Source organism: Somniosus microcephalus, chromosome 5 (genome assembly GCF_052327205.1).
Source record: "Somniosus microcephalus isolate GS21.2 chromosome 5, FLI_Smic_1.0, whole genome shotgun sequence".
In the NCBI taxonomy this organism is placed as follows: domain Eukaryota; kingdom Metazoa; phylum Chordata; class Chondrichthyes; order Squaliformes; family Somniosidae; genus Somniosus; species Somniosus microcephalus.
This window is the reverse complement of record NC_140991.1, coordinates 66,816,118-66,830,890: the sequence shown is the minus strand read 5'-3', so window position 1 is coordinate 66,830,890 and position 14,773 is coordinate 66,816,118. Positions and strand designations below refer to the sequence as shown.

Here is a 14,773-nt window from a genome sequence, read left to right as displayed (position 1 = left end):
CCTGTGACTTTCAAGTTGCAATTTACTGTACTACTGAGGCTTTGGCAAACTAGAATCTGTTCCATGCAGCTTGGCTGTGTTTGGTACCATCTCTGCTCAGTTATTTGCATAATGGAGCCTGTTGTGAAGAGTGGCCCAGGCCAAAATGTTGGCCTGTATTTTTTCACCACAGATGCTGACTGATCTGCTGTAGATTTCCAGCATTTTTTGCTTGTGTTTCAGATTTCAGGCAATTTTTATGTGTTTCGTTGAGGGCAATTTAGTCAGCCACGTAACTCGCTGTGCTGACTGCTAACTGGTTTCTGTGCCAGTAGAAACATATATGCAAAGAACAGGGTCTTAAATATGATATTGCAAAATTTCATATGAGCATTGCTTAAAAACAAAATGATTCCATAGTAAATCACTGTCTTATGCAAAAGATACTTTAAAAAAAAACTGTAAATGCTGGAAATCTGAAATAAAAACAGAAGCTGTTAGAAATAGGCAGCCCATCCACCAGTGTCTGAAAAGAGAAATGATGGGTTAGTGTTTTGGGTGCAGACTCATCATCAGAATGGCAAAGTAAATGAGGCAGTGCCGCTGCCTCAGAAGAAGCCAAGACCCAACTCAACAGTGGGTTTCCCGTATGCCGTCAGTAGTGATGTACAGGAAACTCTTATCCAGCAGACAGTACCAGCATGGTGCCAGTTTATCAAAAAGTCCAGATTACAGAGAGATATAGTAAAAGGTACGAGAGCCCCGTACACAGCCATAGGTCCAGGTGTCCCTGTTGCATGGCAAAAGGTGCAGGAACCCCAGCCACAGATCCAGGTAACCCTGTTGTACAGCAACAGGTGCAGGAACCCCGGTTACACAGCCACAGATCCAGGAACGGCCACTAATGATGTAAAACTTACCTGAACCTACTCCTGAATTTTGCCAGTTAACAGAGATTTATTTAGGTGCTGGTAAATAGAGAGTTTCCTGTAAATGGCTGTTGCTAAGGGTACTGCCTGTTACATTGCCTGGTCACAGCCCAAAACCATGGAAACAGAGGCCAGAAAAGCATTTTCCACTTGTTATACGTGAAGGTTCCCAGTGTCTGGAAAACATCTGCAATTAGAAATGAAGAGTTGCCAAAGTAATTATCAAACATAAAAACAGAACGTGCTGGAAAACACTCAGCAGGTTAGGCAGCATCTGAGGAGAGAGAAACAGAGTTAACGTTTCAGGTCTTTCCAAAAGGTCATCGACCTGAAACGTTAACTGTTTCTCGCCACAGATGCTGCCTGACCTGCTGAGTCTTTCCAGCATTGTTTGTTTCAGATTTCCAGCCTCTGCAGTATTTTGCTTTTATAATTACCAAACAATTGCACATGCAAAGGTTTGCACATGTGCAGTTGTCTTTGGGTGACTGTTAATACTGTGGACCTCACTGTAAATGGGGCCAACAACCCCAACGTATAACAGCCGCTTTGGGTCAAATTGGTTCTGTTATATACATCCAATGTGAAAGGAGAGAGCTGAGCAGTGGTTGCATCAGCATTTATAACTCAGGCTGTGTCATGGGCTATCAATCAATTTACACTAGGACTGCACTCAACATGGCTTCCTTCACTGAAATATATTCTCTTCAGCTTCTAGACATTTGGGAGCTATCCACGATAACTTTAAAATTGTGGACTGCGAGACTATGGATTGCCTGCTTAATAGGCTAAGTTCACACCTCATTAGCTGCCATTCCTGTACAGGTGACTGGGGAAATGAGCACTTATCTCCAGAAACTAATGGGATAATCAATATCTATTCGCAGAGGTTACATTTAAAAAACCTCTTGATCATTTTGGAGTGCACTAGTTCTTTTTTTTTTCCCCCAAAATATTTTACAATATTGCCTTACTGATACCATTTAGCATTTATACTTCATCCAGGCTGTTAGAGGTCAAGTGTCTCATTCTGTTTGTTAAGGCAATAAATGTGAATCATTTTCACTTACTTAACCCTTACAGCTCTGGCAAACCCCTGGAAAATTCCAGTCTCCCTGGACCAGCAATTTTTTTTAAAAAAAGTTCAGTTTACACAGTAATAAAGCTACTCATAAGAAATTATTTTAGAAGGTGGTTAGATCAGGCATATATATAACTAATATAAACACCAATTAAAAAAATATATAAATTCAACAGTTTACTTCTGTTCACTTTGGTCATTCCTTTTGTCTCTTCTCTATTCTCTCCATTAGCCCCTCGCTTCTGTTATTTGCGTACATACTTGCTTTGTTTGGTAACAACAGTCAATGCTCTTCAAAGTATTCATTGTAACTAAATTTCTTTGAGACTTTCCTGAGATGTGATGGAGCCTATAATGCAAGCTTTCCTTATATTTCTAACTTTATTTTATTTCCTGTCTGATATGTTGCATTGTATCCATGTCCTACTCTTTAAGAGAAAGTCCATTTTAAATATTTCCTTACTTGTAATCGAGTGTCTCCCAGAGCAGGTAGGAAGTCAGCTGGTGGGATTTAAATGAGGCCCAGGAGTTAAAATAGCTCAGGCCCTATTGCTGGAGCAGCACTGCCCATCCAGCCAAAACCTGCCTGGAATTAAAATTGGGACCCATGGTCTTATTATAGGTATGGCCAGATCCAATTTTCTCAGGTCAAGTAGACACAATCTGCCACTGGACAAGTTATCTTGTCTGCAGCATTGGCAGCAGGGTCATTCCTGGATGGCCCAGGGCAGAGTAACAACAACATACATTTCTAGGGGTTAACTTAATCGCTGTAATTACAGTAAAGCTCAGTTGAGCTGGAAACTGAACAATCAGTTCAGTAAACCTCTTGCACAGCTAATAAAAGTGTGGCAATGTCTGATATTTAGAAATAGGCCTTTTCTTCGTCACATTGGCGAATTAAAACCCTGATCACGTCTGAACAAACACAAGACCTTTTGTTTAGGATTTCTGCTGTTGCTCGTTTCATACTTCTTGCATCACTGCATCAACAGTTCAAAACGTTTCCAGTACTTTTTATCCCTGGCCCCTGTCTCAGGTTCAAGCAGACTGTTCGCAACCTCACGGTTCTATTTCACCCTCAGCTGAACTTCAGAACCCATATCCACTCCATCACAAAGACTGCCTACTTCCCCCTCTCTAACATCACCTGTCTCTGCCCCTGTTTCAGCCTATTTGCTACTGGAACCTGCATTCATGTCTTTGTCACCCCCAGACCCGACTTCCAAAGCTCTCCTGCCCAGCTTCACATCCTCCACCTTCCATAAACTTCAGCTCCATAAACTAAAACTTTGCTGCCCGTATCCTAACATGCACCAAGTTCTGCTCACCCATCATCCTCTGCTCACTAACATAAAATGGCTCCCGGTCCACCAACCATTCAAATTTAAATTTCTCATCCTCCTGTTGAAATCCCTTCATGGCCTCATCCCTGCCTATCTGTATCCTCCTCCAGCCCAAAACCCTCCAAGAACTCGGTGCTCCTTCAACTCTGGCCTCTTGTGCATCCGCCACTCCTTTCACCCAAACATTGACTATTATGCCTTCAGCTGCCTAGGCCTAAACCTCTGAAATTCCCTCCTCAAACCTCTCCTGTAGTGTATGTACCCATCTACCTTTAAGAGAACTATTTTATGTAACCGTTCACCTTTAAGAGAGCTATTTTAGGTGTGGCACTACTTTGTTTGGCCTCTGTATACAGTAATACCGACGGTGACCACCAGTATATAAGTGTTGTGCCAGGAGTTATTGGGCAGATTCACCCTGACCTTCGAATAGTAAAGTCCTGTTTTAAGTTACTCTTGGAGTCTGTATTAATTAACTAAACAACCCACAGACTTTACATCTCCATCTCTCCCCTCCTTTAAGGCCCTCCTTAGAACCTACCTCTGACCAACTTTTTAGTCACCCATTCGAATATGTCCTACTTTGGCTCGTTGTCAATTTTTGTTGGATTACACTTCTGTGAAGCGCCTTGGGATGTTTTTCGATGTTAACGGTGCTATATAAATGCAAGTTATGTTTGTTGAGAATACACTGCAGTAAATTTTAAGTTTTTCTTTAAACAGTAGGGATTGTTCTCCTAATTAGATTTTTTCCACAGATTTTGAGGAAGATCTTTGAACAGAAAGCACTCCTTCCCAAACTTTTCATTCCCTTTAACCTGCAGTGTGGATATGAGAATAGTCCAGCAGAACTCAATCAATTCTAGAATTTTACACAAATGCTGTCAGTCGTTCATTATACCAAGGAATGAAAAAACAAAAATCCCTTCCATAATACTGGGAAACAGCACCAGAATAATTTAGCGTTCTGTTGAATAATGCTGCCTGGTGGCTTGATAAGCACCTCCATCTGTTCATGCAATATAGAAAAATTGTGCCAGGGGACTGGATAGGTCCAACTATTACTCTGTTCTTTAACAAATGAGACAGGGACAAGATAGGAATTTAGAGGCCTGTTAGTTTAACTTCAATTGCTGATAAACTCCTGGGGGTGAAAATCAACTTGTGGGCCACAAAATGGGCAATAGATCAGCAGCCTGTTATACTGCCCACCCAATTTTCATTTCAGGTGGGGGTGTAAAAAAGACTCATTTATATTAGCACCTTTCATTCCCTCAGGACATCCCAAAGGGCTTTACAGCCAATGGAGTACTTTTGAAGTGCAGCCACTGTTGTAATGTAGGAAACGCAGCAGCCAATTTGCACACAGCAAGCAATATGATAATGACCAGATAATCTGTTGATTGAGGGATAAATATTGGCCAGCTATTGGCCAGCCGATCCACTACCACCCATTGTGCTCCTGCTGAATTTGAATTTCATCCTGCCCCCCCCCCCACAAAGTCTATAATAGTGATGAAATTATTAAGCACTTGGAGAAACATAACTCAATGAGGACCAGTGGGGGTTCCTAAAGGACAGCTCATGGTTGACCAACCAGGCTTAGACTGATAAGTGGCAGGTAACATTCACGCCACAGAAGTGCCAGGCAATGACTATCTCCAACAAGCGAGAGTCTAACCACCTCCCCTTGACATTCAATAGCATTACCATTGCTGAATCCCCCACCATCAACATCCTGGGGGTCACCATTAACCAGAAACTTAACTGGACCAGCCACATAAATACTGTGGCAACAAGAGCAGGTCAGAGGCTGGGTATTCTGCAGAGAGTGTCTCACCTCCTGACTCCCCAAAGCATTTCCACCATCTGCAAGGCACAAGTAAGGTGTGTGATGGAATACTCTCCACTTGCCTGGAGGAGCGCAGCTCCAACAACTCAAGAAGCTCGACACCATCCAGGACAAAGCAGCCCACTTGATTGGCACCCCATCTACCACCTTAAACATTCACTCTCCACCACAGGCATACTGTGGCTGCAGTGTATACCATTTACAAGATGCACTGCAGCAACTCGCCAAGCCTTCTTTGGCAGCACCTCCCAAACCACGACCTCTTCCACCAAGAAGGACAAGGGCAAAGGTGCATGGGAACACCACCACCTACAAGTTCCCCTCCAAGTCACACACCATCCTGACTTGGAAGTATATCGCTGATCCTTCATCGTCACCGAGTCAAAATCCTGGAATTCCCTACCTAACAGCACTGTGGGAATACCATCACCACACGGATTGCAGCAGTTCAAGAAGGCGGCTCACCACCACCTTCTCAAGGGCAACTAGGGATGGGCAATAAATGCTGGCCTTGCCAGTGACACCCACATCCCATAAACAAATAAAAAACCTTATAATATTCTTTGAAGAATTAACAGAGGATCAATAAAAGAAATGCAATGGATGATATTTATATGGATATTCAAGGGCATTTGATAAAGTTCTACATAACAGATTTATGGCAACTATAATGGAACATGAAATTCAGGGGTGTGTGGTCACATGGGGAAAGAGGTCATTGTACAATAGCTAGCAATGGGAACTTTCCCATACTGGAAGAATGTGGCAAGCGGTATTCAACAGGGGCTGTGCTGCGCCAGTCTTATTTACAATATACATAATTGATCTGGACTTTAGAACTGGAGGAGCAATATCAAAATTTGCTGAAAGCAGCAAATTGCGAGGTTTGACAAATTGTGATGTAGATTGTAAAAGATGCAGGAGGCTGTAGATAGATCAGTAGAATGGGCCGATAGCTGGCAGATGCAATTCAGTCTAGAGAAATGAGAAGTCATAGATTTTGGTTGTAAGAACAGGGGAAGGAAGTACGCCACATTTTAAAGAAGTAGAGAACCAGATGGACCCTGCTGTGCAGGTGCACAGGTCATTAAAACATCTAGGGCTAGAAATTGCACAGCACCCCGTTTGGGGCGGTAACTTTTGCGGGAGCGCAAAAGTATCGCCGGGCGAAAAACATTTGAATCTGCTGGGAACTTTGGCTTTAGCGCTCCAAGAGGGAAGAAGAGTGCTAAAATCACGTGCTACCACTTCACTTAGAGCGCTAAAGGGAGCAAGAGGGGTGGGAGCAGCAGAGCGCTGAGCAATGTTCCATGCAGCGCTGTCGGTTTTACAGGCTCCTTCCCTCGCTTAAAGGGAAGGGCCAATGCTGCGTTGAAGGAATCCTCAGGCTGTGTCTGTTGGGTGACGGCACCCGCGATATGCATATTGCAGCCCTAAGCACCGAGTGCAGGGCTAAGCAATCTCGGTGCAAAAAAAATCAAAAAACACCAAATTGGGGACATAAATAAATGTTAGCCTACCTGACCACCGCTGCCTTTAATTAGCACCCCAAGCGGCCAGCAGCGGTGAAGGCGCTTCCTGAAGCTGCCGTTGTTGACACCCAGCGATGCTGCAGGGGGCGGAAGCAAATTTAAGATCCGGGGCGATAATGGGGCGCTGCGCACCGGATGATGTCATGATCTACAGTGTGCGACAGAGGTGGTAAGTGGTAGCGCCAGTGCAAAACCAGCAGGGCAGTTTGTGGGCACTGATTTCACTGCGCCCGGTCGGTAACCCCTTAACCGCCCCCCACAGGCACTAACGGGAGGCGCAAAGCAGTCGAATTTCTAGACCCTAAGATTCTGAAGGGGATTGACAGTAGATGCGGAGGTTGTTTCCCCTGGCTGGAGAGTCTAGAACTAGGGGGGCAGAGTCTCAGGATATGGGGTTGGCCATTTAAGACTGAGATGAGGAGGAATTTCTTCACTCAGGTAGTTCTGAATCTTTGGAATTCTCTGCCCCAGAAGGCTGTGGATGCTGAATTGTTGAGTATATTCAAGGTTGAGATAGATAGATTTTTGGACTCTGGGGAATCAAGGGATATGGGGGATCAGGTGGGAAAGTGGAGTTGAAGTTGAAGATCAGTCATGATCTTATTGACTAGCGGAGCAGGCTCGAGGGGCAGTATGTTTTTATTAAAGGTGCCAACACAAATAGGCTATTGAAAAGCAAATGGAATCCTTAGTTTTGTGTTTAGAGGGGTAAAATACAAAGTAAGGAGATAATGGTGAAGGAGATAATGGTGAATTTGCACAAGACCTTAATTAGGCCGCAGTTAGCGTATAATGTGTAGTTTTCAGCGCTCTTTGTAGGAAGCGTACAAAAACAATGAAAAGGTGGCAGAATAAATTTCCTGGGATTTTACCAGGGATAAATTATGAAGAGACTGAGAAGCATTAACTTTTCTTGACTAGGGCTGAAAAGGTTAAGTGATTCACTGACAGAGGCCTGCCAGATTATTAAGGGTTATGATAAGGTAAGTAGTGATAGATTGTTTCCACTGGTCGGTGAGATGATAACAAGAGGGAACAAGTGTAAGATAATCGCAAAGAATTAAAGAGGAGGTTAGAAATAATTTCTTTACAGAGTGTAGCTCATGGGGAGAAAAACAGCAGCTCAGACTTGGAGGCTATTTTTGTGCAGCAACATTCTATGAATACGTGCTGTACTAAATGGAATAATATTTGGCTTTGTCAGATACATGTATGTAAAATGGCTACAAGTTAAATGTAGTTTTAGTATCTAAATGATCATCTTTTATTTTATCCTAGGAAACCTGTCTCATTCCAGGGGCAAAGGTGCAACAGTCCCCCGAATTCGAACTCCCCAACATTCCATGAACCATTCAAAGGTAGACCAGAAGCCTAGACTACTCTAAGTAATGCTGAACTGTGCTTTCCTTCTTTAACACTGATTGCCACTGCCCACCGTGCCCTCTACAACATTTGTTTACTGTGAAATGGTGAATATTTTTAAGTATGATTAACAGTGATAGACTAGTTTTGGGCGGCTGGGGGTGGGGGTGGGGGGGGGGGGGCGTGGAACTTAAGATTTGGCCAACTTGGCAGGAAGGGGACGGAGTTGGCAACTGGGGAATGCCGACATAACTAGTCCAAAGGCTGAGCCGGAAACTGCATAGACTTACAGGCCAAACCTGGAGGCTGAAGACTGGTGTCAGAGGTTCCTGGGAGCAAAATGGAGGTGGTCCTTTAAAGTCACATTAGCCAACCTCAAATTGATTGGCATTTCATGACCTCCTCCTGACCCCCCCCACTGACAATTACATGAGTGTATGAAACCATTGAAGATTATCAAGACAGGAATGACATGTGGATTTTTCATGTAGAAATGTTGTTGCAGTCATCAGCAGTTTAAAATGCTTAGGCTTAATTTTGGTACTGACTTGTTGCCACTGGGTTTACACAATTTAATAGTTTGCAAGGCTGGCATTGCATTTTGCTCCTTCTACCTCATTAACGGTGTGACAGGATTATGGTGATGGCTTGTTTTAGAGGTCAGCAACAGTATTCATTATCATAGCTACAGACTCTAGATCTATTCATTTTATGGCACCCTTGCAGCCTGTTTACTGACCTATGCAGTCATTACCATTACCTCAGGGGTGGCATTCTTAATAAAATCTTCAGAATAAATAAAATAATTTACATATTGCTGACTGCAGTAGGAAGGGGCTTTCCAATGATCGGATGTGATGAAACAGCCCTTTAAAGTTTTTAACATTATCAGGGGCCATTAACCCCCGCTACTCAATTAGGATTCTGATGTGCTAGGACAAGCCCACCCTGGATATGAATGTACAATCTTGGTAACTTAAAGAAAATTGCAAACAATACACTTTTTTGGTCCATGGTGCCCTGAGCTGTACTTTGTGGTAATGCGAACATACGAATTAGGAGCAGGAGTAGGCCACTCGGCCCTGCGAGCCCGCTCCGCCATTCAATAAGATCATGGCTGATCCGATTACTTCACATCCCTGCCTACCCCAGATAACTTTTCACCCCCTTGCTTATCAAGAATCTATCTACCTCTGCCTTAAAAATATTCAAAGACTCTGCTTCCACTGCCCTCTGAGGAAGAGAGTTCCAAAGATTCACGACCCTGTCAGAAAAAAATTCTCCTCATCTGTCTTAAATGGGCGACCCCTTATTTTTTAAACAGTGACCTAGTTCTAGATTCTCCCACAAGAGGAAACATCCTCTCCACATCCACCCTGTCCAGACCCCTCAGGATCTATATGTTTCAATCAAGTCACCTCTTACTCTTCTAAACTCCAGCAGATACAAGCCTAGCCTGTACAACCTTTCCTCATAAGACAACCTGCCCATTCCAGGTATTAGTCTGGTAAATCCTCTGAACTGCTTCCAATGCATTTACATCCTTCCTTAAATAAGGAGACCAATACTGTACACAGTACTCCAGATGTGGTCTCACCAATGCCCTGTATAACTGAAGCATAACCTCCCTACTTTTGTATTCAATTCCCCTCGCAATAAACAATAACATTCTATTGCTTTCCTAATTACTTGCTGTACCTGCATAGTAAACTTTTGCGATTCATGCACTAGGACACCCAGATCCCCCTGCATCTCAGAGCTCTGCAATTTCTCACCATTTAGATAATATGTTTCTTTTTTATTCTTCCTGCCAAAATGGAAGACTTCACATTTTCCCACATTATACTCCATTTGCCAGATCTTTGCCCACTCAACTATCTATATCCCTTTGTAGCCTCCTTATGTCCTCTTCACAATTTACTTTCCTACCTATCTTTGTCATCAGCAAATTTAGCAACCATACCTTCGGTCTCTTCATCCAAGTCATTTATATGAATTGTAAAAAAGTTGAGGCCCCAGAAAATGACCCATTTATGCCTTCTGTTTCCTGTTAGCTAGCCAATCTTCTATCCATGCCAATATGTTACACCCTACACCATGAGCTTTTATTTTCTACAATAGCCTTTGATGTGGCACCCTATCAAATGCCTTCTGGAAATCTAAGTACAGTACATCCACCAATTCCCCTTTATCCACAGCACATGTTACTTCCTCAAAGATCTCCAATAAATTGGTTAAACATGATTTCCCTTGCACAAAACCATGTTGACTCTGCCTGATTACTTTGAATTTTTCTAAGTGCCCTGCTATAACGGGGGAGAAATTGAGTGTAGCCCTGTTTGGGGCGCCAGCCTCGCCAGGGCGCTAAAAGTAGTGCCCCGGAAACATTCACGCCCCCGCACCGGAAATTGAGTAGTTGCGCCCCAAAGGGAAGCGCAGCGCTACTGGAGGCACCCTGCATCCCTCTTGGGGCGCTGAGAGTGAATATTGCGGCGCAACATGCTACAGCGCCACACGCTGTGGCATGTCATGCTGCGGTATTGCAGGCCTTCCTCCCCTTCTTAAAGGGGAGGGGCCTTGTGCAGCACGATCTGGGGCCCAGCTGGGCCCCCAAGGATCGGGAGTGCAGGCAAAAGAGCCCGGCACCAAGAAGTGCCAGGCTCTTGGAGCACAGCTGGCACTCCGTTGGGTTGTTGGGGGGAGGGGGGGGGGGGTGTCAGGAGGCCAGGGATCGCAGGCAGGTGGCCAACAAAAATGGCCACCCCGCACCTTGCCTTTAAATTTGCGCCTCCCCGGCCGCAGGTACACCACCCTGACCCTGTTGGACATAGCGTCCGGCGGTAAATCAGGGGGCGCTGCCAACGATTGCGGCCGGGGCGTCAGTGGGGCGCTGCGCACACCGATGACATCATCGGCGCAGCGCTAACAGTTAGCACCACCACCACCAACGTCCCGTGGAATTTAGCGGGAGGCGTGGGCAGTGCCGTGCCCGGGCACGAGTTGGCTTGCAACCCACTTAGCGCCCTCTTAAGGCGCTAATGGGTGGCGCAACCAACTGAATTTCTCCCCCAACGTCTTTAATAATAGCTTCTAACATCTTCCCTATGACAGATGTTAAGCTAACTGGCCTGTAGTTTCCTGCTTTCTGTCTCTCCTTTTTGAATAAAGGAGTTACATTTGCTATTTTCCAATCTAATGGAACGTTCCCCGAATCCAGGGAATTTTGGAAAATTAAAACCACGCATCAACTATCTCACTAGCCACTTCTTTTAAGACCCTAGGATGAAGTCCATCAGGACCCAGGAACTTGTCAGCCTGCAGCTCCAACAATTTGCTCAGTACCACTTCCCTAATGATTATAATTTTCTTGAGTCCTTCCCTCCCATTTCCTGATTTACAGCTATTTCTGGGATGTTACTTGTGTCCTCTATAATGAAGACCGATGCAAAATACCTGTTCAATTTAACTGCCATCTCCTTATTTTCCATGATTAATTCCCCAGACTCACTTTTTATAGGACCAACGCTCACTTTAACTCTTTTAAAATATCTATAAAAACTCTTACTATCTGTTTTCATATTGCTAGCTAGCTTTCTCTCACTCTAATTTTTCTTTCTCTCCTTATTAATGTTATGCTGTTTTTTATATTCTGTCCAATCTTCTGACTTGCTACCCATCTTTGTGCAATTATAAGCTTTTTCTTTAAGTTTACTACTATCTAACTTTTTTAGTTAACCACAGATGGTGGGTCCTCCCCTTGAATTTCTCTTTGTTGGAATGTATATATTCTGTGTATTTTGAAATAGCCCCTTAAAATGTCTGCCACTGCAACTCTATTGACCTATCCCTTAACCTAATTTGCCAGTTCACTTTAGCTAACTCTGCTTTCATGCCCTCATAACTGCCCTTATTTAAGATTAAAATACTAGTCTTGGACCCACTCCTCTCAAACTGAATGTAAAATGCAATCATATTATGATCGCTGCTACTTAGGGGCACCTTCGCCATGAGGTCATTAATTAATCCCATCTTGTTGCACAATACAGGTCTAGTATAGCCTGCTCTCTGGTTGGCTCCAGAACATGCTGTTTAAGAAACTATCCCAAAAACATTCCATTAACTCCTCACCTATGCTACCTTTGCCCATCTGATTTTTCCAGTCTATATGCAGATTAAAATCCCCCATGATTATTGCTGTACCCTTCTGACAAGCTCCCATTATTTCTTCCTTTATACTCCATCCTACCATGTGGTTACTGTTAGGGGGCCTGTACACCACTCCCACAAGTGACTTCTTGCCTTTATTATTTCTCACCAAACCACTTCTACATCCTGGTTTCCTGAACTTAGGTCAACCCTCTCTTGTGCTAATACCATCATTAATTCACAGAGCCACCCCTCCACCTTTTCCAACCTTCCTAAATGTCATGTACCCTTCAATATTCAGGTCCCAATCTAGGTCATCCTGCAGCCATGTTTCTGTAATGGCTATCAGGTCATATTTATTTATTTCTATTTGCAGTCAGTTCATCTGTTTTGTTTCGAATGCTACGTGCATTCAGATGCAGAGCCTTTAGTTTTGTCCTTTTATTATTTTTGTATTGTCCTTTTATTATTTTTGTAATCTCTAGCCTTATCTGTTGATTTACTTAGATTTGTACTCTCTATCCCTTCCTGTCACAGTCTGTTTATCGTTTCCCATATTAATACCTTTCTCTATTGCCTTGTCTCTAATCTTTGAATTACCACATCTTCCAAAATTTGATCCCATGCCCCCAATATTTAGTTTGAAGCCCTCGCTACCACCCTAGTTATACGGCACGCCAGAACACTGGTCCCAGCACGGTTCAGGTGAAGTCCATCCCAACGATACAGATCCCACTTTCCCCAGTACTGGTACCAGTGCCCCAGGAATTGAACCCCATTTCTCCCACACCAGTCTTTGAGCCACACATTCATCTCTAATTTTATTTACCCTATGCCAATTTGCTCAGGTAATAATGCAGACATTATTACCCTTGAGGTTCTGGTTTTTAATTTAGCCCCTAGCTGCTCATACTCTCAGCAGAACCTCTTTCCTAGTCCTACCTATGTCATTGGTACCTACATGGACCACGAACACTGGCTTCTCCCCCTCCCACTGAAAGTTCCTCTCCAGCCCAGAGCAGATGTCCCAAACACTGGTACCAGGCAGGCAACAGTCGTCTGGACTCTCGCTCTTGGCCACAGAGAACTGTATCTATCCCCCCTGACTATGCTGTCCCCAATTATCACTACATTCCTATTAACTCCCCCAGCTTGAATGGCTTCCTGTATCTTGGTGCCATGGTCAGTTTGCTCATCCACCCTGTAGCCACTGCTTTCATCCATACAGGCCACAAGAACCTCAAACCTGTTGGACAATTGTAAAGGCTGAGGCTCCTCCACCTCCTGGGTCCGCATACCTGCCTCACTCGCAGTCACATCCTCCTGTCCCTGACCACTGACCAAATCAGAAGACCCTATCCCAAGGCATGTGACTGCCTCCTGGAATAAAGTGTCCAGGTAACTTTCCCCCACCCTGATGCATCGCAGTGTCTGCAGCTCAGCCTCCAGCTCATCAACTCTGAGCCAAAGTTCCTCAAGCCACAAATACTTACCACAGACGTGTTAGTCCTGGATCACACTGGCATCCAGGAGCTCCCACATACTGCAGTCACAACAAATCACCTGCCCTGCCATCTTTATTGAGTCTTAATTTATTTTTATTAATAAACCCTACTACACCTAATAAGATTTATTATTGCTAGTAAACTAGTGCTAATGAAACCTTGAAATGTATTAATGTATTAATAATTGTCTGGGCTTTAAAAAGGTAAGGGAAGTGACCAAAATACTCACCAATCAATCGCTTACCCTTTTCCCTGTGATGTCACCTTTTATTTTTCTCAAATGCAGTTGGGGGGTGTCACAGAGCCAAACTCCCACTGGTTCTGTCCCCTCTTGTGCAGCTTTTTAACTCCTGCTCTCCTGGAAGCTGACAAAGATAGAAAAAGAAAGGCCCTCAGCCCAGCTTTACACTCTGTTCTGAGCTGCACTCCATCACAAACTGCCTCTAGCCTCCCTTATTTATACTGCTGAGATTTAAATAAGTGAGCTCTCTGGCAGTTATAGAACCAGATTAGACCAGTTAGTTAATTAATTACTCTCACCTGCTCTCCAGCACAGAGCTTGCTTAGCCCTGCCCAAGCCTGGAAGAAACTTAAAACTTGAAACAGTAAATTTAAATTTAAGTTAAATGCTAATTGCAAGCACACAAGACTAGATTCTATTAATAAAAAGAGATTAACCTTTAAGATTCACTCCCTCACTCACCAAACTCGCAGCTTTACACTCTGTTCCGGGCTGCACTCCATGACCACAAAAAGTGTTTAGCTACTTGTATCTCACTGGTTCAATAGTTCTTGAGTGTGGTCAAGTCTTAGCACGAGACCCCTTCATTATAAAAAAGATCAGCAAAGTAGTCAAGGCTTCATTTTGTGTTTATTTTTTATCGAGTATTAGTTCAGAAGATAAAACATTTATAAAAGAGGAAGTGGAAAGGCTTCAACGGGAGGGAATCATCGAACACAGTGGTAGCCCGTGGCGTGCCCAGGTGGTGGTGGTTAAAACTAATGAGAAGAAAAGACTTGTGGTCGATTATAGCCAGACTA

The 14,773-nt window shown here is 43.8% G+C and overlaps 1 protein-coding gene across 4 annotated transcripts in view; it reads left to right on the top strand.

Annotated features, from left to right (window-relative positions):
- Nucleotides 1–14,773, top strand: part of myo3a (myosin IIIA) — a 722,675-nt gene that overhangs the window by 471,714 nt on the left and 236,188 nt on the right. For all 4 annotated transcript variants that reach the window (XM_085987739.1, XM_085987740.1, XM_085987738.1 and 1 more), the window contains one exon: nt 7,998–8,077. In XM_085987739.1, the coding sequence (XP_085843865.1) occupies nt 7,998–8,077 (80 nt within the window). The remainder of the gene's footprint in view (nt 1–7,997; nt 8,078–14,773) is intronic.